The 23,769-nt window shown below is 38.9% G+C and overlaps 1 protein-coding gene across 2 annotated transcripts in view; it reads left to right on the top strand.

Moving 5' to 3' along the window:
- Window positions 1-23,769, top strand: part of USP43 (ubiquitin specific peptidase 43) — a 119,219-nt gene that overhangs the window by 18,845 nt on the left and 76,605 nt on the right. For both annotated transcript variants that reach the window (XM_020966742.1, XM_020966741.1), the window contains exons 2-3: window positions 3,550-3,681; window positions 19,772-19,872. In XM_020966742.1, coding sequence (XP_020822401.1) covers window positions 3,550-3,681; window positions 19,772-19,872 — 233 coding nt within the window. The remainder of the gene's footprint in view (window positions 1-3,549; window positions 3,682-19,771; window positions 19,873-23,769) is intronic.

Genomic DNA, 23,769 nt, shown 5'->3' with positions numbered 1-23,769 from the left:
AGAAGTCTATCCTGCCCTACAGGAAAATAGAAAGGGAAGGGGATAAGAAAAGGGGGGGAGAGATAGAAGAGAGAACAGACTAGGGGAAGGGATATTCAGAATGCATACCATCTTGGGATGGGGGAGGGGTGTGATGGGGTAAAAATTTGAAACTCAAAATCTTGTGGAAGTAAATATTGAAAACTAAAAATAAATAAGTTTATATTAAAAAAAACTTCATCTTTTGTCTTTTGGAATATTATATTCTAAATCCTCTTCTCTTTTATAGTAGTAACTGTCAAGTTTTATATAATCCTGACTATGGTTCCTTGGTACTTGCTTTCTTTTTTTTTATGCCACTCACAACATTTTTACTTTAGCCTGGAAGTTCTGAGTTTTGGCTATAACATTCCTAGGAATTTTCATTTTAAGTTTTCTTTCATTAGATGTCCAGTGGATTCTCTTTATTTTCTCTTTGTCCTCTGTTTTAAATAGGTGTAGGCAGTTTTCATTTATGATTTCCTAAAATATGGTATCTAGGTGACTTTTCACTCTTGAAGTCTGATGATTTTTAGATGATCTATTCTTGACCTATTTTATAATTAGCTGCTTTAAAGAGGAAATACCTTGCATTTCCTTTTTTTTTTTATCTTTAGATTTTGTTATAATATTCTGGTCACATGGCATCATTTATTTCTCTTTGGTCCATTTTATTTTTCATACAGTCTGTTACTTGGGTAAGATTTTATACTTTTTGTATTTATTTTCCTCCCATTTCCTTTCTCTAGGTCTTTCTTTTAATATATAATACCCTTTGTATATCACTGCTTTCATTTCTTTCATGAATTTTAGTAGACCTCTATCTGAAGCTCTGTCCATAGCTACTATGGAGTTGCTGTCTTCCTCTAGGATTGTGTCCTGAACATCTCTGGAACCATAAATTTCTTTATTGCCAGTGTATTCTTCTGTTTATTCATATTTCTAGCTGAACTTCCTGAATTGGCACTTTTTTTTTCTGGGCCAGGCTCTAACCACTTCTGTACACATGGATGGGATGGTGGTTTTTCTATATTATATACTCTTTCTTTCCACTGTTGCATCCTGTGCAAGAAGTGTTAGGAGATCTCAGTCTCATCTGTGTCTTCAGATATCTACAGAATACTGAGGTCCTTTAGGCCATCAGGGATTGTACTGTTCAGAAACTGCAAATTTTCAGTGCTTCCAGGGCATGAAGACTGATCTGGGGAGCACTTAGATCCTCTGACCCCTGGCAGGGGTGAGGAGGAGGAAAGAGAAGGGAAGAGGAAGGTGACTGATCAGTCTGAGTGTGTGAAAGCATAGGCTTACCAGCTTAGCACCTGCCTTGCCCTGGTTCCTCTGCCTGTCCCTTCTCTCTATTCTCCTGTATCCCTCCCCCCACTTTAGTGATTGCAGGATTCAGGGTATCACCTTTTGTAAACCTGGATAAAGGTACTTACTGATTTCTTATTCACTATTTGTTTTTCTTTTCTGTAGCACACTGTGGGCATTTTCTTTGGCTGCCCCTCATGCCTGGAATGCTCTCCATCCTCATCTCCACCTACTGGCTTCCATAGCTTCCTTTAAATCTCAGCTAATGTCCTGTCTTCTATAGGAAGCCATTCCCAAACCCTCTTAATTCTAGTCCCTTTCCTCTATTAATTATTTCTTCTTTATCCTGTATATAGCTTGTTTGTATAAATTTGTTTTTGTGTTGTTTCCCTGGTTAGATTGTGAGATCCTTTGAGGACAGGGGTTGTCTTTTGCCTTATTTTGTATCACCAGCACTTAGCACAGTGCCTGACACACAGTAAGTGCTTAATAAATGTTTATTGATTGGCTAGAACATAGTAGGTACTTAATAAATGTTGATTGATGTGTGGGAATTGGGATGTTCTGATAACAAAAGGATAGCTAATAGCTCATGTCTTCCACTAAACTAACATCCTCATGCTTTCAGGAAAAAGTGAGATAGGTCCCTAGTACATAGGGTAGATCTGCTGTGGTGAGCTTGTAGGAGGATATGAAAAAATTGCATAGGAGGAGCATGGGTCGAAATCTGTATCATTGGTAGAAGCATTCACATTGATAAGATGATACCTCCACACTAGAGTACTTGAGAGTGAAAGATGGTCTTAAAGGAAGGAAATATGACATAATTTAGATAATTGAGGCTGTATTTTTAGTCCATTCCACAGTGAACAGGGTTGTCACCTAAGATCCTTTTACTGCTCTTGAAGGACATGCTAATTAATTTTTCTTAGAGCCATTCACCCACACTCATGCTTAGGTTCATGGTCCAACAGGAAATGTTTTGGTAATTTGCTCAACCTTCTGAAAATATCCTGCCTCACAAAGGATGGACTTAGTGTGAGGTGGTGAGCAGGAGAGTGTGAAAGAAGTACATAGAAATCAAAGAGCTGAAGTATTTTATGGATTACAACTGTCATTAAATTAGTTCCAGTTCTTTGGAAGAAAGATCATGGGATTATAGGTTACAACTGGGGAAGTGTTAGAGGTCATCTAGTCTACATCCCTCGTTTTACAAATGATCAGACTGGGGTTCAGACAGGTTATTAAATCACTTGCCCAAGGTTACACAAGTCATATGTAGTGATACAACTGGGAATTGAAACCAGAGTGTCTAATTGCATTAAAATGATTACCAGATTTAAATACTGGCTTTATTATAAGTCTTTTCTCGTTTGTTGCTCATGCACTAAAAATCGCAGAGATTCCACTTGATTCTGAGGTTGTTTTTTTTTTCATTATTGAAACGTTGTTGAAACCTTTCATGTTTGAAAGGTCCTCAGAAATGGATGGATGCCAGTCTAAGCCCTTAACTGTCTTAATGGAAAGATTCTGAGATGTATAAAGAATTCCCTTTTGAGTTGTGAAAGGATAGTATAAGTTCCTTAGTTGGAAATATTGTTACTTTCAATATTTTAGTCATTTTGAATAAAGTTATCTTTGATCAATGAAATGTTAAATCATGTTTCCAGAGTCCTGATGATGCAGCATGCTTACCAACTTTTGGACAGAGAGGTAGTGGACTCAAGACAAAGAATGAGAAATACATTTTTGGAAATGGCATAAATGATTTTTTAAAGAAATAAAGCAGAAGGAAATTCTGTAGGGAACATAGTCTAGCAGGATAGTTTTGAGACTATCATGTTAAATTTAATATACAACTAAAAATGTACATAATATAAGTTCATGTTTTTATATGCAAATTTTTAAGCATTAATTGATTTCCAGGAGTCATCGTATCTATTATCTGTCTTATTTTTCTTTTAAACACCATTGTGGGCTTTAGGTAGATAGGAACCCCAGTACTATATTGAGTCATTTGCTTAGCCTACATACTGGAAAAAAATGATTCCTTCTTTCACTTAATCCTTGTTGCCTTCCCAAACATGATGATATTTTTTGTTCGTTTTTGTTTTTTTAGTTAGAGATATGAGGAGCCTCCTGGCTGTGCTCAATTCTTAATATATTTCAGTACTAGTGGATGATTTTGGTCCTTTTTTTTTTTTTTTTTTTTTTTTTTAGAACACAGTTTCTAAGTATGGCTCTCAGTTCCAAGGTAATTCACAGCATGATGCCCTGGAATTTCTCCTCTGGCTTTTGGATCGTGTGCATGAGGACTTGGACAGTTCATCTCCTGGGCAGACACCTGAAAAGGTGAGCTACTACAATTAAGCAAGATTTTAGTATTAAGGAATTTTTTTAAAAAAATGTCCTTTGGACATTAATAACATAGAGACCATGTGCCAACAATGTGTTAGCAGCTTTGGATTAGTTGTATTAATAAAAGAGAGTGGTGACTTGGATAAACCAAAATGTTGAATACTCTAAAATTTACTTTTGACTTTGGCAGGTATTTTCATTGTTACATTTGGCAAAGTTTGAACTGGGAATTTGTAATGTATCCAAAATAATAATGAATCGCATTGTAAAGATTAAACTCTGAAGAAGCTCAGCCTTATTCATGTTATTGAGTTTGGGAGCTTCACAGACTAGAATTTGTACACCTATTTGTAGATAACACAATAACAGTGAAATACAAGCCAGAAACTACCCTTGAATTTATGCTTCCACTCATCTTTTCCTTTCCACTTAATTCAGTCTACTATTTATTATAGATAGAAGGATGGATAGAGTATTTACTAAGTACTTATTATGTGCCAAGAACTGTGTTAAGTGTAGGGTACATATACATTGCAAAGAAAGGCAATACCTGCTCTCAAGACGCTTACAGTCTAAAGGGGAAAGATATCACTAACAAGGAGCAGGAGGGGCAGAGGAAGTAGAGGGGAGGGGCGCTTGTAAAGGTGTAGGGGGTGGGTGGAAATGTTCAGAGAGCCAAGAGTTGAGCCTAGAAAGAAGTGCATGTGGATGGCCTGGACTCTGTGAGCTTACCAATTAAAGGGAGTAACTCCAAGGGAGGAAGCATTTTCAAGGGTGAGAAGGCTGTTTATGTGGAGGTAGGAAAGTTCTGCTAGTCTTAAGGCACTGTAATAGTGTAGGTCTATAAAGATAAAACAGAATGTACTTCTTGCCCTGCAGGAGCCTATATTTTACTGGAAGGGTACAACATAGTCACAGATAAGTAAATACAATATAATTTCAAGAAGGGAGAGTAAACTAATTACTAGGGGTATCAGGAAAGACTTTCTATATAAGATAGCACTTGGCCTGAGTCTTAAAGGAAGTAAATGAGGAGGGAGTACATCACAACATGGGAGACAGCCAGCACAAAGATATTGAATCTGCTGGAGATATATGGCAAGAACTTAATGGGCGTAGGAAAAAATATAGTTAAAACTAGAACAAAACAGGACCCAGAAATAATGATAATAATAGCTAGCATTTACTTAGCACTTTAAGGTTTGCAGAGCATTTTACAAATATGATCTCATTTTGTACTTAGAACTCTGGAAGGTAAGATTATTAACCTCATTTTACAGATAAAGAAATTGAGGCAAACAGCTTAAGTCACTTGCCCAGGGTCACACTGCTAGTAAGTATCTGAGGCCAGATTTGGATCCAGACTCAGGGTCCAAGGCTCTATCCATTCTACCCCCTTGCTATTGAAGGGAATATGAGGGAGAGAAGAATTAGATTATATTTAAGAAATTATACAGTGCTTTTTAAGTAAGCTGCTCTATGACCACAGAAAACATCTTTTTGATGCCAGTGTTTTTTTCCAGTGCTTCTGTATATTTGTGAATCTTAGAAGTCAAGTCAACAAAGATTTATTAAGCATGTACTGTGTTTCAAGTACTGTACTAAGCACTAGGAATACAAAAAAAAGACAGTCCCTGATTGCAAGGAGCTCATAGTCTGATGGGAGAGACAATATACAAACCACTATGTGCAAATAAGATACAGACAGACTAAGTTGGAGCTAATATAATCTCAAAGGCAGGGCACTCAGGTATGGGAGCACTGCCAAAAGCTTTTTAAAGAAGGTGGGACTTAGGGATAGCTACTTAGCACAGTGGGTAGAACACTAGCCCTGGTGTCAGGGAGACCTGAGTTCAAATATAACCTCAGCCATTTATTAGCTGCATGGCCCTGGGCAAGTCACTTAACCATGATTGCCTCAAAAAAAAAAAAGAAGAACAAGAACAAGAAGAAGAAAAGGTGGGGCTTTAGCTGGGACTTCAAGTCAGGAAATCCTGGAGGTGGTGATGAGGAAGATGAGCATTCCAGACATGAGGGAAAGCCAGTGAAAATGTCTGGAATTGGGAGGTGGTCATCATAATCTCTAAAGAATCAAAGTTGTGGATGGTCCATGGAGCAATAAAGAGATGCTTGGTCTACCTATACAGTCTGTAGCATATTTCTGATAATTATTTACACATAAGACATGGAATGGGGGAGTGGGAAGTTAGAGGGATCAAACCTATGATTTCATTGTTGTAGGGAATCCCTGGTGTGGAAACGCCCTCTACTAGCACAATAATTCTGTAATTTCTAGTCTTAGAGAGTTGTCTGAGGGGCTCTGAGAAATGAAGTGATTTTTTTTTTGAACCCAGCTCTTCATGATTCCACATCAGTTCTCAACTGATGGAGTATCATCCATGAAATATATGAAATGACAAAGGATGTGTGCTAGTTAGGTAGTAAGAAAGAGTTGGTGTGGAGCAGCTAGATGACACAGTGGATAGAGTATTGGCTCTAGAGTCAGGAGGACCTGAGTTCAAATTTGGTCTCAGACACTTGACACTTACTGGCTATGTGACCCTAGGTAAGTCACTTAACCCTGTTGCCTAGCTGAAAACAAACAAGCAAGAAGGAGTGAGGGAGTGGAGGGTGGAGCCAAGATGATGGAGAAAATGTAGGGAATCACTTGAGCGCTCCCAAATTCCCCTCCAAACAACTTAAAATAATTTTGCCTCAAGACAAATTCTGGAGCAGCAGAACTCACAGAGGGAGGGAGTGAAACAATTTTCCAGCCGAAGACAACTTAGAGGGTCGGAAGGAAGGTCTGTCCCACCAGGGTGAGAATGGAGTATAGTCCAGTGCAGGTTCTGCCAGCACAGGCCTCCTCCTAGCACGCCAGCAGCAGGCCTCGGGGGCAACTGAATCAGCAGTGGTAGCAGTGGCCTCTGGAGTTCTCAGATCATAGATGGTAAGGGAATCAAACAACTGGTCAGAAGGGGATTACAGGGGTCCTTTTGCTGGCACTGGATGCGGAACTGTGTTGCATTGCCCATATAGGGATCTGGGTCACAGGCCTGAATTGCAGTCCCAGGGCAGGGAGGAGCACCAGCACACCAGAGCTTGCAGCTCTAAGGGAGTGGGGACCCTCGTCACAGTTCTAGGGTGGGAAAGAGTGCTTGCAGTTGCTCACATACCATACCAGAGTCTAGGAAAGCAGTGACCACATCTCTCCTTAGATCAAGCCACCTTCGAAGACCTGAAAACTTACAGACAACCCCTCCCCACCCTCGCTCCCCCTGAACTAGTGCTGAGAGCAGCAGCAAAAAACTCAAAGCAGGGGCAGCTAGGTGGTGCAGTGGAGAGAGCACTGGCCCTGGAGTCAGGAGGACCTGAGTTCAAATGTGGCCTCAGACACATGATATTCACTAGCTGTGTGACTCTAGGCTAGTCACTTAACCCCAATTGCCTTGCCAAAAAAAAAGGGGGGGGGAGGGCACACAAATGGCGATGCCAAATTTTCAGAATGCATGCCATCTTGGGGTAGGGGGTAGGGGTGAGATGGGGTGAAAATTTGGAACTCGAAATCTTGTGGAAGTAAATGTTGCAAACTAAAAATAAATAAATTTATATTACAATGTGAGGAAAAAAATAAAGATGAAGTGGGTGGTAAGCAAAAAACAAGCAAAAAAGCCTCAAAGCTTGGGACAGTGTCCCCTCCACCCCAGGAGCAGAGCCCCACTTTAAAATAGAGATAAAAGTCAAGAAAAAGGCTGAGAAAATGAGCACACAACAAAAAAAGAACCATAGAAAGTTACTGTGGTGACAGGGAAGATCAAAACACAAACTCAGAAGAAGACGACAAAGTCAGAACATCTGAAACCTCAGAGAAAAAATGCGAATTGTTCTCAGGCTGAAAAAAGAATTCCTGGAAGAGCTCAAAATGGATTTGAAAAAGTCAAATGGGAGGTAGAAGAAAAATTGGGAAAAGAAATGAGAATGATGCAAGAAAATAATGAAAAAAGAGTCAACATCTTGCTAAAGGAGGCACAAAAAAATACTGAAGAAAGTAATACCTTAAAAAACATACTAAGGGGCAGAGTAAAAGCAGTGACTCACTTTAGCTTTCCCCCAAACCCCTCCAAATACCTGTAAAAAATGACTCTAAACAAAATTCTAGAGCAGCACAACTCACAAAAAGAAAGGGAAAAATATTTCCAGCCCAAGACAACCTGGAGGGTCGATAGGAAAGGTATGTTGCACCAGGCTGGTAGAGGAGCACAATTTAATGTGGGCTGTGCCAGCAAAGATGGGACCCTAGTAGAGCAGTCCTCAGGGGACTGAATCATGGGTAGGTGTGGTGGTTTCCAAACTTCTCAACCCACAATCACCAAAGACAACTTAGAAGGTCATTAAGAGAGGTCTATTGGACTTCAGTGAGAGAGGAACACACTCTGGTGCCAGCCCTGGCGCAGCCCCGAGGTAGCTGCGGTGGTGGCTGCTTCTGGAGTTCATGGACCGCAGACAGAGGGGGTATCAGGTGGCTGAGAAGAGGGGGATTACAGGGATCTCTTTGCTGGCGCTGAGGCAGGATTCTCTTGCTTTATCCAAGCTTGGATTTGGGTCACAATTCTGGGTGGCAATCCTAGGGTGAGGAGCAATGGCGTGGTGGAGCTTGTAGTGGCTATGAAGAGAGAATCCTCTTCACATTTCCAAGGCAGAAAAGAGTGCTTCTGGTCAATCATAAACCAGAGCACAGGCCAGGAAAGGAGTAAACACCTCTCCTTTGATCATACCACTTTGGAAGAACTGAAAATTTACAAGTCTCTAGAAATATATCTGAAAACAGTTGCACAAAATCCCCAAAGCTTGGGACAGTACACCCTCCACACTGAAAACAGAGCCCTACCTTAACAAATGGTTTAAAAGTCAAGTAATTGGCTGGGAACATGAACAAACAGAAGAAAAATACTCAGACTATAGAATCTTACTTTGGTGACAAAGAATAATGAAACATACAACTAGAAGAAGACAACTAAGTCAAAGCTCCTACATCCAAACCTCCAAGAAAAATATGAATTGGTCTCAGGCCATGGAAGAGCTCAAAAAGGATTTTGAGAAGCAAGCAAGAGAAGTAGAGGAAAAACTAGGAAGAGAAATTAGAGTGATGCAAGAAAATCATGAAAAACAAGTTAACAGCTTGCTAAAGGAGACCCAAAAACATACTGAAGAAAATAACACCTGAAAAGATAGACTAACCCAAATGGTAAAAGAGGTCCAAAAAGCCAATGAGGAGAAGAATTCCTTAAAAAGCAGAATTGGCCAAATGGAAAAGGAGATCCAAAAGCTCACTGAAGAAAATAATTCCTTAAAAATTAGAATGGAGCAAATGGAAGCTAATGACTTTATGAGAAATCAAGAAATTATAAAATAAAACCAAAAGAATGAACAAATAGACAATGTGAAATATCACACTGGAAGAACAACTGACCTGGAAAATAGATCCAGGAAAGATAATTTAAAAATTATTGGAAGGGGCGGAACCAAAATGGCGGAGTGAAAGCAGTGACTTGCTTGAGCTCTCCCCCAGACCCCTCCAAATACCTATAAAAATGGCTCTAAACAAATTCTAAAGCAGCAGAACCCACACAAAGACAGAGTGAAGCAAATTTCCAGCCCCAAGACAACCTGAATGGTTGATTAGAAAGGTATATCTCACCAGTCTGGTAGAGGAGTGCAGTGTGGCATGGGCATGCAGGCCCCAGTAAATCTGGAACAGGCCTCAGAGGACTGAATCGTGGCCAGCTGTGGCGGTTTCCAGACTTCTCAACCTATGAACGCCAAAGACAACTTAGAAGGTCAGTGGGAAAAATCTCTTTCTGTGGTACTGAGGGAACCAGGTGGTCTCAGCTCCATTCCCTGAGCATGGCCCAGGGCAGGGGCTGCCTCCTGAGCTTCCGGCCCATAGACTGAGGGGGAATCGAGTGGCTGATCGTAGGGAGATTGTAGGGATCTCTTTGCCAGTGCTGAGGCTGGAATCTCTTGCTTTGCCCGTGCTTGGGTCTGGGTGGCAATCCTGGGGCAAGGAGCGCTGGCATGGTGGAGCTTGTAGTGGCTGTGTAGAGCAAACCCTCCTCACAGTTCCAGGACAGAAAAGAGTGTTTGTGGTCACTAATAGACCAGAGCACAGGCCAGGAAAGGAGTAAACACCTTGCCCCTTATCATACCACCTTGGAAGAACTGAAAATTTACAAATCTCTACAAGTCTCTGGAAACAGCTGCACAAAACCCCCAGAAGCTTGGGACAGTAAATTCTCCACATTGGAAACAGACTCCTGCCCTAACAAAGAGTTTAAAACTCAAATAATTGGCTGGAATCATGAGCAAGCAGTGCAAAAAGAGTCAGACTATATTATCTTACTTTGGTGACAAAGAAGATCAAAGCATACAACTAGAAGAAGACAACAAAGTCAAAGCTCCTATATCCAAAGCCTCCAAGAAAAATATGAATCAGTCGCAAGCCTTGGAAGAGCTCAAGAGGGATTTTGAGAAGCAAGTAAGAGGAAGTAGAGGAAAAACTGGGGGAAGAGAAATGAGAGCGATGCAAGAAAATCATGAAAAACAAGTCAACAGCTTACTAAAGGAGACCCAAAAAAATACTGAAGAAGATAACACCTTAAAAAAATAGCTTAACCCAAATGGCAAAAGAGGTCCAAAAAGCCAATGAGGAGAAGAATGCCCTAAAAAGCAAAATTGGCCAACTGGAAAAGGAAGTCCAAAAGCTTACTGAAGAAAATACTTCCTTAAAAATTAGAATAGAGCAATTGGAAGCTAGTGACTTTATGAGAAATCAAGACACTGTAAAACAAATCCAAAAGAATGAAAAAATAGAAGACAATGTGAAATATCTCGTTGGAAAAACAACTGACCTGAAAAATAGATCCATGAGAGAGAACTTAAAAATTATTGGACTATCTGAAAGCCATGATCAAAAAAAGAGCCTAGACATCATCTTTCAAGAAATTATCAAGGAAAACTGCCCTGATATTTAGAACCAGAATTTAGAAATTGAAAGAATCCACCCACCTTCCCCCTGAAAGAGATTCCCAAAGGAAAACTCCTAGGAATATTGTAGCCAAATTCCAGAGTTCCCAGGTCAAGGAGAAAATATTACAAGCAGCCAGAAAGAAGCAATTCAAGTATTATGGAAACACAATCAGGACAATACAAAGATTTAGCAGCTTTTACATGAAGGGTTCAGAGGGCTTGAAATATGACATTCTAGAGGGCAAAGGAGATAGAATTACAACCAAGAATCACCTACCCAGCAAAACTGAGTATAATCCTTCAAGGGAAAAAAATGGATATTCAGTGAAATAGAGGACTTTCAAACTTTTTTTTTTAAGGCAGTTGGGGTTAAGTGACTTGCCCAGGGTCACATAGCTAGTAAGTATCAAGTGTTTGGTCTGCAGCTGGATTTGAACTCAGGTCCTCCTGACTTCAGGGCTGGTGCTCTATCCACTGTGCCACCTAGCTGCCCCTTCAAGCATTCTTGATGAAAAGACCAGAGCTGAGTAGAAAATTTGACTTCCAAATACAAGACTCAAGAGAAGCATGAAGAGGTAAACAGGAAAGAGAAATCACAAGGGACTTATTAATGTTGAACTGTTTACATTCCTACATGGAAAGATGACGTTTGTAACTCATGAGACCTTTGTCAATATTAGAGTAGTCAGAGGGGAAAAAATTTATGTGTATAGATAGATAGAGGGCACAGGGTGATTGAAGATGAATGGGTGATACCCGAGAATAAAATTAAGGGGCAAGCAAGGATTGTACTGGGAGAAGGAGAAAGGCAGAGGTAGAATGGAGTAAATTATCTCACATAAAAGAGGCAAGAAAAAGCTTTTATAGTGGAGGGGGAGAGGGGGGAGGTGAGAAGGAATGAGTGAATCTTACTCTTTTGGGATTTGGCTCAAGGAGGGAATCACATACACTCTCAGTTGAGTTTGGAAATCTATCTTACCCTACAGGAATATACAGGGAAAAGGGATAAGAGAGTGGGAGATGATAGAAGGGAAGGCAGATTTAGGGAAGGGGTAATCAGAAAGTAACACTTTTGAGGAGATATAGGGTCAAAGAAGAAAATAGAATAAATAGGAGAACAGGATAGGATGGAGGGAATTATAGTTAGTCTTTCATAGCATGACTGTTATGAAAATGTTTTGCATGACTACAAGTGATAACCTATATTGAATTGCTTGTCTCTTCAGTGAGGGTAGGTGGGGAGGGAGGAAGGGAGAGAATTTGGAACTTAAAGTTTTGAAAACAAATGTTAAAAATTGTTTTTACATGCAACTGGGAAATAAGATGTACAGGCAATGGGCTATAGAAACCTTGCCCTATAGAAAATAGAAGAGGAAGGGGATTAAGAGAAGGGGGGGTGATGATAGAAGGGAGGGCAGATTGGGGGAAGGGGTATTCAGAATGCACACTGTCTTAGGGTAGGAGGAGTGGAGAGATGGGGGAGAAAATTTGGGACTCAAAATCTTGTGGAAGTGAATGTTGAAAACTAAAAATTAATTAATAAAATTTTTTTTTTAGTATTGAAAAATGAAAAAAGAGAAGAAAGCAGAAAATCAAATAAAAGCAAATGAATAAGGTGAAATCATAGTAAAACTAGAAAAAAATAAAGACAATAATCAAAACATTATACACAGTTGAATGTTAATAAAACTGAGAATACAAAAGAAATAACAGAATACCATTGAAAATACAAAATACTCAAACTATCAGAAAACCAGATAGAAGTCTTAAATAACCTAATCTCAGAAGTTGTAAAGGAACTACCGAAGAATAAAACCCCTGGTCTTGCATCCACAGGACAATTCTATCAAACGTTTAGCAGACATTTAATACCCATACTTCACAAATTATTCAAACAGATTGGGAAGTATCTGAGGCCAGCTTTGAACTCAGGTCTTCTAGACTCCAAGCCTAGTGCTCTATCCACTGAGCCACCTGGCTACCGCCTGATGTATTGTTGTTCAGTCCTTTTTTTTTTTCAGTCATGTTTGACTTTGTGATCTCATTTGGGGTTTTCTTGTCAGAGCTACTGGAGTGGTTTGCCATTTTCTTCTCCAGCTCATTTTACCAATGAGGAAACTGAGGCAAATAGGGTTAAATGACTTGCCCGGAATCATACAGCTAGTAAATGTCTGAGGCCAGATTTGAACTCATGAAGAGGAATCTTTCTGACCTGAGGCCAGCTATTCTATCCATTGTGCCACCTAGATGCCTTTGTTAAACAGACTGCAGTAATATAATTAAGAAATCATTGATTGTGACCAAGTTGGATTTATTCCAGGGAAGAAGATGTTTCAACATTAGAAAAATAATCAACTTAATCATATTAAAAACTAAAACATCCAGACCACATGGTTATCTTGATAAATGCAGAAAAAGCCTTTGACAAAGTACAATACTTTTTTACACTAAAAATCTTACAAAGTATAGGCATAGAGGAATCTTTTTAAATATAAAAAGCATCTATCTAAAACCAAAAGCAGACATCATATGCAGTGATGATGCACTAGAACCTTTTGCAATTAATATAAGAGGATACCTACTCTCCTCACTATTATTTGATGTAGTTCTGGAAATGCTAGCAATAGCACTAAGATAAGATAAAGGAATTAAGAGAATAAAGCTAGGTAAAGAGGAGATAAAATTATCCCTGTTTGCAGATAAGATAGTATACTTGGAAAATCCCAGGGAATCAGAAAAGATACTTAATGAGTAGTTAATATCTGCAGTAAAGTGTCAGGCTACAAAATAAATCCTCAAAAATCAACAGTATTCCTATAGAATAATAATAAAACACAAAGAGCAATAATAGAAAGGGAAATTCCATTCCAAATAACTATACATAAAATATCTCTTGGTAGATCTTCTAAAGGACACGAAAGACATGTATAGATTCAGTTACAAAGTGCTCCTTAACTCAAATCCTAAATAGCTGGAGGAATGGTCAGTGCTCATGCCTAGGCCTTGCAATTATGATAAAAATAACAATACTACCAAAATTAATTTACACTTTTAATGCTATACCAAATTACCAAGCAGGTATTTTATAGAACTTGATAAAATTATAACAAAATTTAGAGAAACAAAATATCTGAATATCAAAAGGCATGATGAAAAGAGGTAGGAATAAAGGGAGAATAACACTTCCAGACCTTAAACTATATTACAAAGAAGCAGTCAACAAAACCATTTGTTATTGGTTAAAAACACAAAAGAGATAGATCAGTAGACCAGACCAGACAAGGGGGAATTAGAAACCAGTAGAACTCAACAACCCAGTGTTTGATGAAATGAAACTAAATTACATAGGGAGAAAACCCTGCTTATTTGATTAAAACTACTGGGAAGACTGACAGAAATTAAACTTAGATCCACCTTACACCATATTCCACAATGTATTCTAAATTGATACTTGACTTTATTATTTAAGGTCATACTATAAACAAATTTGAAGCAAATCATGACTTTCACAGCTATGGGTAAGAGACGTATTCCTAACAATAAAGGACAGAAACGATTACAAAAGATAGATAACGCTGACTATATGAATTTGAAAAGCTTCTTCGTGGACAACATTAATGCACCTAGTATATGAAGAAAAGTAGTTAAATGGCAAAAAATCTTTGTATCATATTTCTTTTGATAAGTACTTGGTGTCTGAGATAATTTAAAAATTAATAAATACATATAATGTGAATAGCTATTCTTTAATAGATAAGTGGTCAAAGGACATGAAAAAGTTCCGAAGAGACTTGCAAAGTATTAACAACCACATGAAAGAATGTTCTAAATCACTAATAATAAGAGAAATGCAAATCAAAATAACCCTGAAATTTCACCTCATAGCCTGCAAATCGGCGAAAATGAAAAAAAAAATCACAGTAGTCAATGTGGAAGGGGTTATGGAATGACAAGTATACTTACACATCGTTGGTGGAACTATGAAATGTTACAACCATTTTGGAAAACAACTTGGAATTATGCAAGTAAAATGGCTAAAATGTCCATACCCTTTGTCTTTGTTTGTTTGTTTGCTTTTTGGTGGGATAATTGGGATTTAGTGTCTTGCCCAGGGTCACACAGCTAGTAAGTGTCAAGTGTCTGAGGTCTGATTTGAACTCAGGTCCTCTTGACTCCAAGGCCGGAGCTCTATCCACTGTGCCACCTAGCTGCCCCTTGTTCTACCCTTTGAACCAGAGACTCCACTACTGGGTTTGTACCCCAAGGAAGCCATCAATAAGAACAAAGTCCTTATATACACCAAAATATTTTTGCAACATTTTTTTATGATAGCAAAGATTTGGAACACTGTACATGGCCATCAGTTGGGGAGTGGCTAAACAAATTGTGGCACATGAATGTAATGGACTGTGCTATAAGTGGTAAATACAGAGAAACATGGAAAGATCTATGTGAACTAATGCACAGTGAAGTAAATAGAGCCAGGAAAATAATATATATAGCAACTGCAGCAACATAAGTGGAAACAACAACTACACACCAAAAAATTCAAAGTGAATGTAACAATATCACAAAGATGAAGAAGTACTCAAATGAAAATATATGAGAGGAAACTCCCTTGTGGAACTGGGATCCACACGTATTACATATTTCATAGGTTTTTAGACTTTTTCAGTGTATTGATCAATTATGCTGAATGTTTTTCCCCTCTGAAAAATACTGTATTTTGTGTGGGAAGGACCTCTGAGGGAAGGATACTTGGGATAAGTATGAAGCAGAAGTCATCAATAAAAATGTATTATAAATAAGTTACTATGATCCAACATAGAGCTGGAGAAAAAGAACCATTTCTAGTATACAACAGGAAATGGTTCCCTGAGGGTTGTGGTAGAAGAGAAGACTTTAGAAACAATTACATATTCTGGTATGACACTAGCAGGCAGAGATCCTAAATGAGACCCATTTCCATTGGAAAGGGAATAGCCACTATCGTTTGGAGTGCGAAGAGAATTATCAAAAATAAAGATGCAAGATCTGTAAGCTTGGTTGCAAAAGGCTGTGTTATATGGAGCGATGAGTGGCTGTTGTCTCCTGGGAGTTGAGGAAAGCTAGATAGTAGGATTATAAAAGACGTTGTGACTAGATATAATTATTGAGAATATCTGGAGGTGAAAGCTCTGGGAAGTGAAATACCATGTAGGCAGCCCGAGGAAACTAGTAATGGGACCTGTTCCTAGTTACCCCTTGCTGGAAATCCCTTAATGGTAATACTGCTCTCAAAATTACTTCCTCTTCTAGATTTAACTATTTTTCTATACGCATAGGTTTGTACCCAGTTGAATGTCATCTTTGACTCTTTTTTCCTTTTTTTAATATAAATTTTTTTATTTATAGTTTTCAACATTTACTTCCACAAGATTTTGAATTCCAAATTTTCACCCCATCTTGCCCCTCCCCCCACCCCAAGACAGTGTGCATTCTGAATACCCCTTCCCCTAGTCTGCCCTCCCTTCTATCTCCACCCCCCATCCCCTTCCCCTTCTATTTTCCTGTAGGGCAGGATAGATTTCTGTACCTCATTTCCTGTATTTCTTATTTCCCAGTTGCATGTGGAAATATTTTTTTTAAGCATGTGTTTTTAAAACTTTGGGTTCCAAATTTTCTCCCTTCCTCCCACCCCACCCACCCTCATTGAAAAGGCAAGCAAGTCAATACAGGCCATACATGTGTAGTTATGCAAAACACTTCCATAGTAGACATGTTGTGAAAAACTAACTCTATTTCCCTTAATCCTATCCTGCCCCCTCATTTATTCTATTCTTTCTTTTGACCCTGTCCCTCCTCAGAATTACTTCCTTCTGATTACCCCTTTCCCAGTCTTCCCTTCTCTCTATCATCCCCCTGCTCTCTTGTCCCCTTCCTCCCCTATTTTCCTGTAGGGTAAGACAGATTTCCGTACCCAATTGAGTGTGTATGTTATTCCCTCTTTAAGCCAAATCCTATAAGAATAAGATTCCCTCATTTCCTCTTAACTTCCCCTATTTCCCCTCCACTGTAAGAACCTTTTCTTGTCTGTTTTGTGCAAGATAATGCACCCCATTCTACCTCTCACTTTCTTCTTCTCCTAGTGTAATCCTCTCTCACCCCCTTAATTTTATTCTCCAGATATCACCCCTTCATCTTCAACTCACTCTGTGCCCTCTCTCTCTCTCTCTCTCTCTCTCTCTCTCTCTCTCTCTCTCTCACTCTCTCCATACATATAATTTTTCCCCTTGCACTACCCTAATACTGACAAAGGTCTCATGAGTTATAAATATCATCTTTCCATGCAGGAATGTAAACAGTTCAGTCTTAATAAGTCTTATGATTTGTCTTTCCTGTTTACCTCTTCAATGTTCCACTTGAGTCTCGTATTTGAAAGTCAGATTTTCTATTCAGCTCTGGTCTTTTCATCAAGAATGCTTGAAAGTCCTCTATTTCACTGAATGACCATTTTTTCCCCCTGAGGATTATACTCAGTTTTGCTGGGTAGGTGATTCCTGGTTGTAATCCTATCTCCTTTGCCCTCCGGAATATTATATTCCACGCCCTCAGGTCCCTTAATGTAGAAGCTGCTAAATCTTGTGTTGCTCTGATTGTGTTTCCACCATACTTGAATTGTTTCTTTCTGGCTGCTTGCAATATTTTCTCCTTGACCTGGGAACTCTGGAATTTGGCTACAATATTCCTAGGAGTTTTCCTTTGGGGATCTCTTTCAGGGGGAGGTGGGTGGATTGTTTCAATTTCTGTTTTGCCTTCTGGTTCTAAAATATCAGGGCAGTTTTCCTTGATAATTTCTTGAAAGATGATGTCTAGGCTCTTTTTTTGATCATGGCTTTCAGATAGTCCAATAATTTTTAAATTCTCTCTCCTGGATCTATTTTCCAGGTCAGTTGTTTTTCCAATGAGATATTTCACATTGTTTTCTAATTTTTCATTCTTTTGGATTTGTTCTACTGTGTCTTGATTTCTCATAAAGTCACTAGCTTCCAATTGCTCTATTCTAATTTTTAAGGAAGTATTTTCTTCAGTAATCTTTTGGACTTCCTTTTCCATTTGGCCAATTTTGCTTTTTAGGGCATTCTTCTCCTCATTGGCTTTTTGGACCTCTTTTGCCATTTGGGTTAGGCTATTTTTTAAGGTGTTATTTTCTTCAGTATTTTTTGGGTCTCCTTTAGCAAGCTGTTGACTTGTTTTTCATGATTTTCTTGCATCACTTTCATTTCTCTTCCCAGTTTTTCCTCTGCTACTTACTTGCTTCTCAAAATCCCTTTTGAGCTCTTCAAGGCCTGGGACTGATTCATATTTTTCTTGGAGGCTTTGGATGTGGGAGCTTTGACTTTGTTGTCTTCTTCTGGTTGTATGTTTTGATCTTCTTTGTCACCAAAGTAAGATAATATAGTCTGACTCTTTTTGCGAGGTTTGCTCATGATCCCAGCCAACTACTTGAGTTTTAAACTCTTTGTTAAGGTAAAAGTCTGCTTCCAATGTGGAGAATGTAGTGTCCCAAGCTTCGGGTGTTTGTATAGCTGTTTTCAGAGATACTTCTAGGGACCTGTAAATTTTCAGTTCTTCCAAGGTGGTATGATAAGGGTCGAGGTGTTTACTCTTTTCCTGGCCTGTGCTCTGGTCTTTGAGTGACCGGCCACAAGCAGTCTTTTCTCTCTTGGAACTGTGAGGAGGGTTTCCTCTTCACCACCACTACAAGCTCCACCATGCTAATGCTCCTTCTCACCCCAGGACCGCCACCCAGGACTGACTCAGATCCAAGCACGGGCAAAGCAAGAGATTCCAGCCTCAGCACTGGCAAAGAGATCCCTGCAGTCCACCTCTGATCAGCCACTTGATTCCCCCTCAGTCTGTGGGCCAGAAGCTCAGGACACAGCCACGGCCCTGGAACCTGCGCTCTGCGCTCTGGAACTGGCTCTGATCTAGCTCTTCTCTCACCGCAAAAACAGACTTTTCCCACTGACCTTCTGAGTTGTCTTTGGTGTTCGTGGATTGAGGAGTCTGGAAACCACCACAGCTGCCTGTGATTCATACCTCTGAGGCCTGCTCCATGTTTGCTGCTGCCTGCACGCTCACGCTGAACTGTGCTCCTCTCCCAGCTCAGCACAATATGCCTTTCAGATCAACCATCCAGGCTGTCTTGGGCTGGAAATTTGTTTTACTCTGTCTTTTTGTGTGTTCTGCTGCTTTAGAATTTGTTTAGAGCCATTTTTTTACGGGTATTTGGAGGGGTTTGGGGGAGAGCTCAAGCAAGTCACTGCTTTCACGCTGCCATCTTGGCTCCATCCTCCCATCTTTGACGCTTTCCTCAACTCTAATATCCAATCACTTGCCAAGTTCTAGTGATTCTGTATCTGCAGTGTTTTACTGAATCTCCTTTTCTTCACTCACACTGCCCCAGTTCAGACGTTTAGTGCTTGCACTTGTAGCCTACTGATTGGTCACTTTGCCTTCCAGTCTCTCGCTTTTCCAATCCACAGAACAGTTCCACAGAAGTGCCAGAATAATCTTCTTGAGGTATTAGACTGACATCATTCTTCTTTATAGACTTTAGTGGGTCCCCATTGCCTCTAGGACAAAATATAAACTTCTTAGCCTAGCATTTAAGTTCTGCCATGATCTGGCTCTAACCTCCCTCTCTAGCCCTGTTTCTTATTAGTCATGTTCTCACTGTTATAACCAAAGTGGCCTACCGTTGACTGAACTCTGTATTCCATCTCCTATCTCCATTCATTCACAGTCTCTTCCCCTTTCCAGCTCTTAACTTCTGTATTTTTCTCTGATGAACTTTTGGCTTAAGTACAGAGGAATTGAATGTTGGATCTGATCCCAAATTGTGAATTGATTCACCAAGGACAAAAGGGGCATGGGAGTCTGAGGGGTAGTCAGGGAAGCATTGAAATAGTTGACCTTGGAGTTGAGTGACTCTAGTACAGCCAGTAGAAAGCTATGGTTTTATTGGGTAATTGAAAGTACTTACCTAATCTTCATTTTCATCTTTTTTTCACAGCCCCAGTCTGAGCCCAGCAAAAATTTGGGGAAAACTCTATCATCAGATCAGCTTTCTCCAAGACAAAGTTTTGTTCAGAATCACTTTCAAGCCCAGTATAGGTAAGAAGGGGGATATCTGTCTACCTGTATCTATAGATACAGATATATACATGCACATGTATACATATGTATGTAGGCACACACACACAACACATATACATGCACACTTCTTCCCCTAGCTGCTCTGTAAGCCTATTTAGCAATAAAAATTCTCAGATGTCCAGATTTATGCCTTGACTGGTATTGTTGAGTTTTTGTTGTTGTTGTTTTGTTTTTTGTTTTGCTTTTTGGTGAGGCAGAGTTAAGTGACTAGCCCAGGGTCACACAGCTAGTAAGTGTCAAGTGTCTGAGGCCAGATTTGTACTCAGGTTCTCCTGACTCCCAAGGCCAGAGCTCTATCCACTACACCATATAGCTGCCACAATATCTTTACTAGTATTGTTAAAAAAAAATGTGGGTTCCAGAAGGTTTAGGGCAAGCAGTCGTATTTGGGAAAGTTCTAGGTGTCTTTCTGCAGTTTAAGAACTTGATTGAACAATTATTCGAATGCGTACTTTTCTAGAATTGTGAACTGTGGAAGATTCAAAAGAGATATGATATAGTTCCTACCCTTAATAATAATAATAATACTTTAAGATTTGCAAAGTACTTTACAAAAGTTATCTCATTTAATCTTCACAGCCCTAGGTGATAATGTTATGCCCACTTTACAGATAAGGAAACTGAGTCTGAGAAAGGGTAAGTGACTTGCCTAGGGTCACAGAGCGACTATGTATTTGAAGTTGGATTTGATAAGTTTGAGTATTAAAGATGGAACTTCATTTTGGATTGTCTTGACTAGGTTGAAAGTTTGGTTTTGAACTAGTGGCCAGAAGATTTTTTTTTTTGCCTTTACCTTTTTTTTTAAATGTTTCTTTCTTCTTCTTCTTCTTCTTCTTCTTCTTTTTGTTACATTTTAAGTTCCAAACTATATCCCTCCTTTCCTCCCCCCCTCCTCACCCAGCACTAGAGTAGGCCACCGTTTGACACAGATTTATAAATATATGTAAAACCATGCCATGTGTATTTCTGTTTAGCAGTTCTTTCTCTGGAGGTGTATAGTTGATTTGAGTATTTATAGTATTCAGTATAACTTGGTTGTCACAATTATTCTTTGAACAATATTGCTGTTACTGTATATAACATTTTCTTGATGAATATGAAAAATTTAAAGAAGTTTGAGAAGAATTAGAGAAGTTTGAGAAGACTTAGGTGAAGTAAGGCAAAGTGAATTAAGCAGAATCAAAGGTAAAATGAATTTATTTGATGGAAGATTGTTTCTCATCATTGGAGATCATCCAATAAAGGCTGGCTGACTACGTTTTGGGCTGTTGTACTGAGCATTCCTGTTTGGACATTTACTAGAGTAGATGACCCTGGAGATTCAGTTCAATTCTGATCCTGTGATTCTGCAAACAGACAAAAGAAATCTACCTTATAAAAGTCAACTGAACATGGAGTATGTGAGCGTTGGTGTCCACAACACCATCCCATTAGATTGTAATTGCCTCCTCCTTGAGGGCAGGGATTGTACTGTCTTTCTTTTTTATAGTCAGTGCTTAATAAATGTTAATTAAATTGAACTGTCTTAACTCCATCACAAACACTAAATCGTCAGCATTTTGCTGTTGTAAATAAAGTAATAATACCAACTGTTTAACAATTATATGTTGAGGAAGCATAAGTTCTGTTTAAAAAAAATGCTCCAAGGACTTTAGGGAAAATGTTATAAAATAGATATGATCAATTTCTTCAGCCTCAAGTGCTCATTGTGTGGCTAAACAGTGTCTGTGGGTGCCAATCATAGGTTTAAGGCACAGGTAGTAGAAAAGAGAAAAGTATAAAAGAAAAAGAAGGAAGGAAGTTTAAGAGAAGAAAAGGAGGTTTAACAAAGGTACATTTGGCGGGAAATTGGAGAATAATAATGCCAGTAAGTTAATATGCCTACCAATTAAACATGTGCAGTGGATTGTCTATGTATTTTGTGAAGTCAGAAGTATAAAGAATGGTCTGAGAAGATGAATGTGTGTGGCAAAATTAAGGGAAAAATTACACCCCTGAAAAATTAACACGAAAACAGAAAAATATTTGTTATTTCCTATCCTAAAGCAAGAGACTTTAAAGTTAGAGACGCAGTTTATTTAAAGCATGAGTGAATGGCAATATTCATTTTGGTGAGCTGCAGCAGTGCTGGAGAGGGCATTAAAGCTTCATTAATGATGGCTGACTAAGCCACCTCCATTTGTATGGAGAGTTTTCCAGTAAAGCCTTTTTTTTTTTAATCATTAACTAGCATTTTAAAATATTGGAAGATGTAAATTGCAGGAGTAATAAGAAATTACTTAGTTTGGATGATTTTATAGTCAGGAGGATGGGATGTGTTAAGTATAATAACATAGAAGAAAGGGATATTGTTATGCCGTTGTTATCTTAGACCTAGAGATGTCAAGGAGCTGAGTGACTTTGGAATTTTTTTTCATTGAAATTTAGTCTGGAGGAAGGCTTTCTTGGATTCTTCATGTAATTGGTAGCTTTTTAAACATGAAGTCCCTTGATGGAGTTACAAGTGTATGTTAGTCTTTTAGTGAGACGAATCTTAGGATCAGAGATTTAGAGCTGGAAGAAACATTAGAGGACATTGAGTCTGATATCTTCATTTTACAGATAAGAGGAACAGAGAAGTTAAATGACATGCCCGGGGTCACATAGCTAGTAAGTATCCAAGGCAGAAATTTTAGACCAGATCTTTCTAGCTACAAGTCCATTACCCTATCCACTATAGTTTGATGGAGAGTGTCATGAGAAAATAGGACTAGAAATTGTATGGCAGTGTGGCTTTATTTTTCTTCTTTACCCTGCCCATATATCCCGGGGTAGGACTGAAACAATATTTTTGCTGTCTGACTTCTGCCATAGTATATGGATGTGCAGCATAGTTCCTCAAGTGTTGAAGCTGTCTGATGTTTGTTTATGTGAACCATTGTAAACTCATGTCCATGGACTTGGGAATCCACATGCACAAACACTTAATTTTGGGGTGCTTTAAAAAATTTTACAGTGTAGAACATTTCATGTCTCCTTGAATAGATGAACAAGAATAAAACTTTGTTCAATAGATAATAAACTGTACTTTATTTTGTATTATGGCTACTATTTGGGGAAAAGGTAAGGGTAGAGGAGGACAAAGAAGAGCAGAAAAGGCAATGTGATATATGGTAGGAAAAGTACTAGCTTTTGAATCAGAAGGTATGGGTTCAGATCTTAAGTTTTGCTTAATATTTGTGTGACCTGGGTGAGTAACTTCCTTTCTCTGAGCTTCAGTTTCTTTAGTTGTAACATGGATGGGTTAGACTAGATGATTCCTAGGATTTTTTCCAATTCTAAAGCTGTTATTAATAGAAAGTACCACACAGATGACCCAGTAAAATAGTGATTTCTTCGTCTTGTGTACAATCCGTGTCTGGCAGCCCGGTTCATTATGCTGACACATGCAGTGCAATCATTTTCAAATTGTATTTTTTCCAGTGGGACTTAACTAGGAATAAGGCAAGGAAATTACTCTAAATTTAAATAATAATATGTATTAGTTTAAAATTCAGTGTTCTCAAGAGCAGGGGAAATAGCAGGTGCTACTTTGGAAACAATGGAGATCAGGTTTAAATCCCATTTGATACTACCTGTGTGACGTTGTGCAAGTCACATTACCTCACTGGATTTCAGTTTTCTCATCTATAAAACAAGGAGTTAGTACTTAATATGGCCTATGAGGTCTAATGAGGCCTCTAGCGCTATGATCCCATTGTTCTGATACATTAAAATGCATCTGGCCAGTGTTATGAATGTTATACTGTTGAAGGTAGTAGGACCATTTTACCACCCTGATTTTTCAGTTTCCTCCGCTGATTAGCAACCAATGCA

This window comes from Phascolarctos cinereus, unplaced genomic scaffold (genome assembly GCF_003287225.1).
Source record: "Phascolarctos cinereus isolate Bilbo 61053 unplaced genomic scaffold, phaCin_HiC Scaffold_5;HRSCAF=322, whole genome shotgun sequence".
Taxonomy (NCBI): Eukaryota; Metazoa; Chordata; class Mammalia; order Diprotodontia; family Phascolarctidae; genus Phascolarctos; species Phascolarctos cinereus.
The sequence above is the reverse complement of the archived record's forward strand: the minus strand, read 5'-3'. Positions and strand labels throughout refer to the sequence as shown.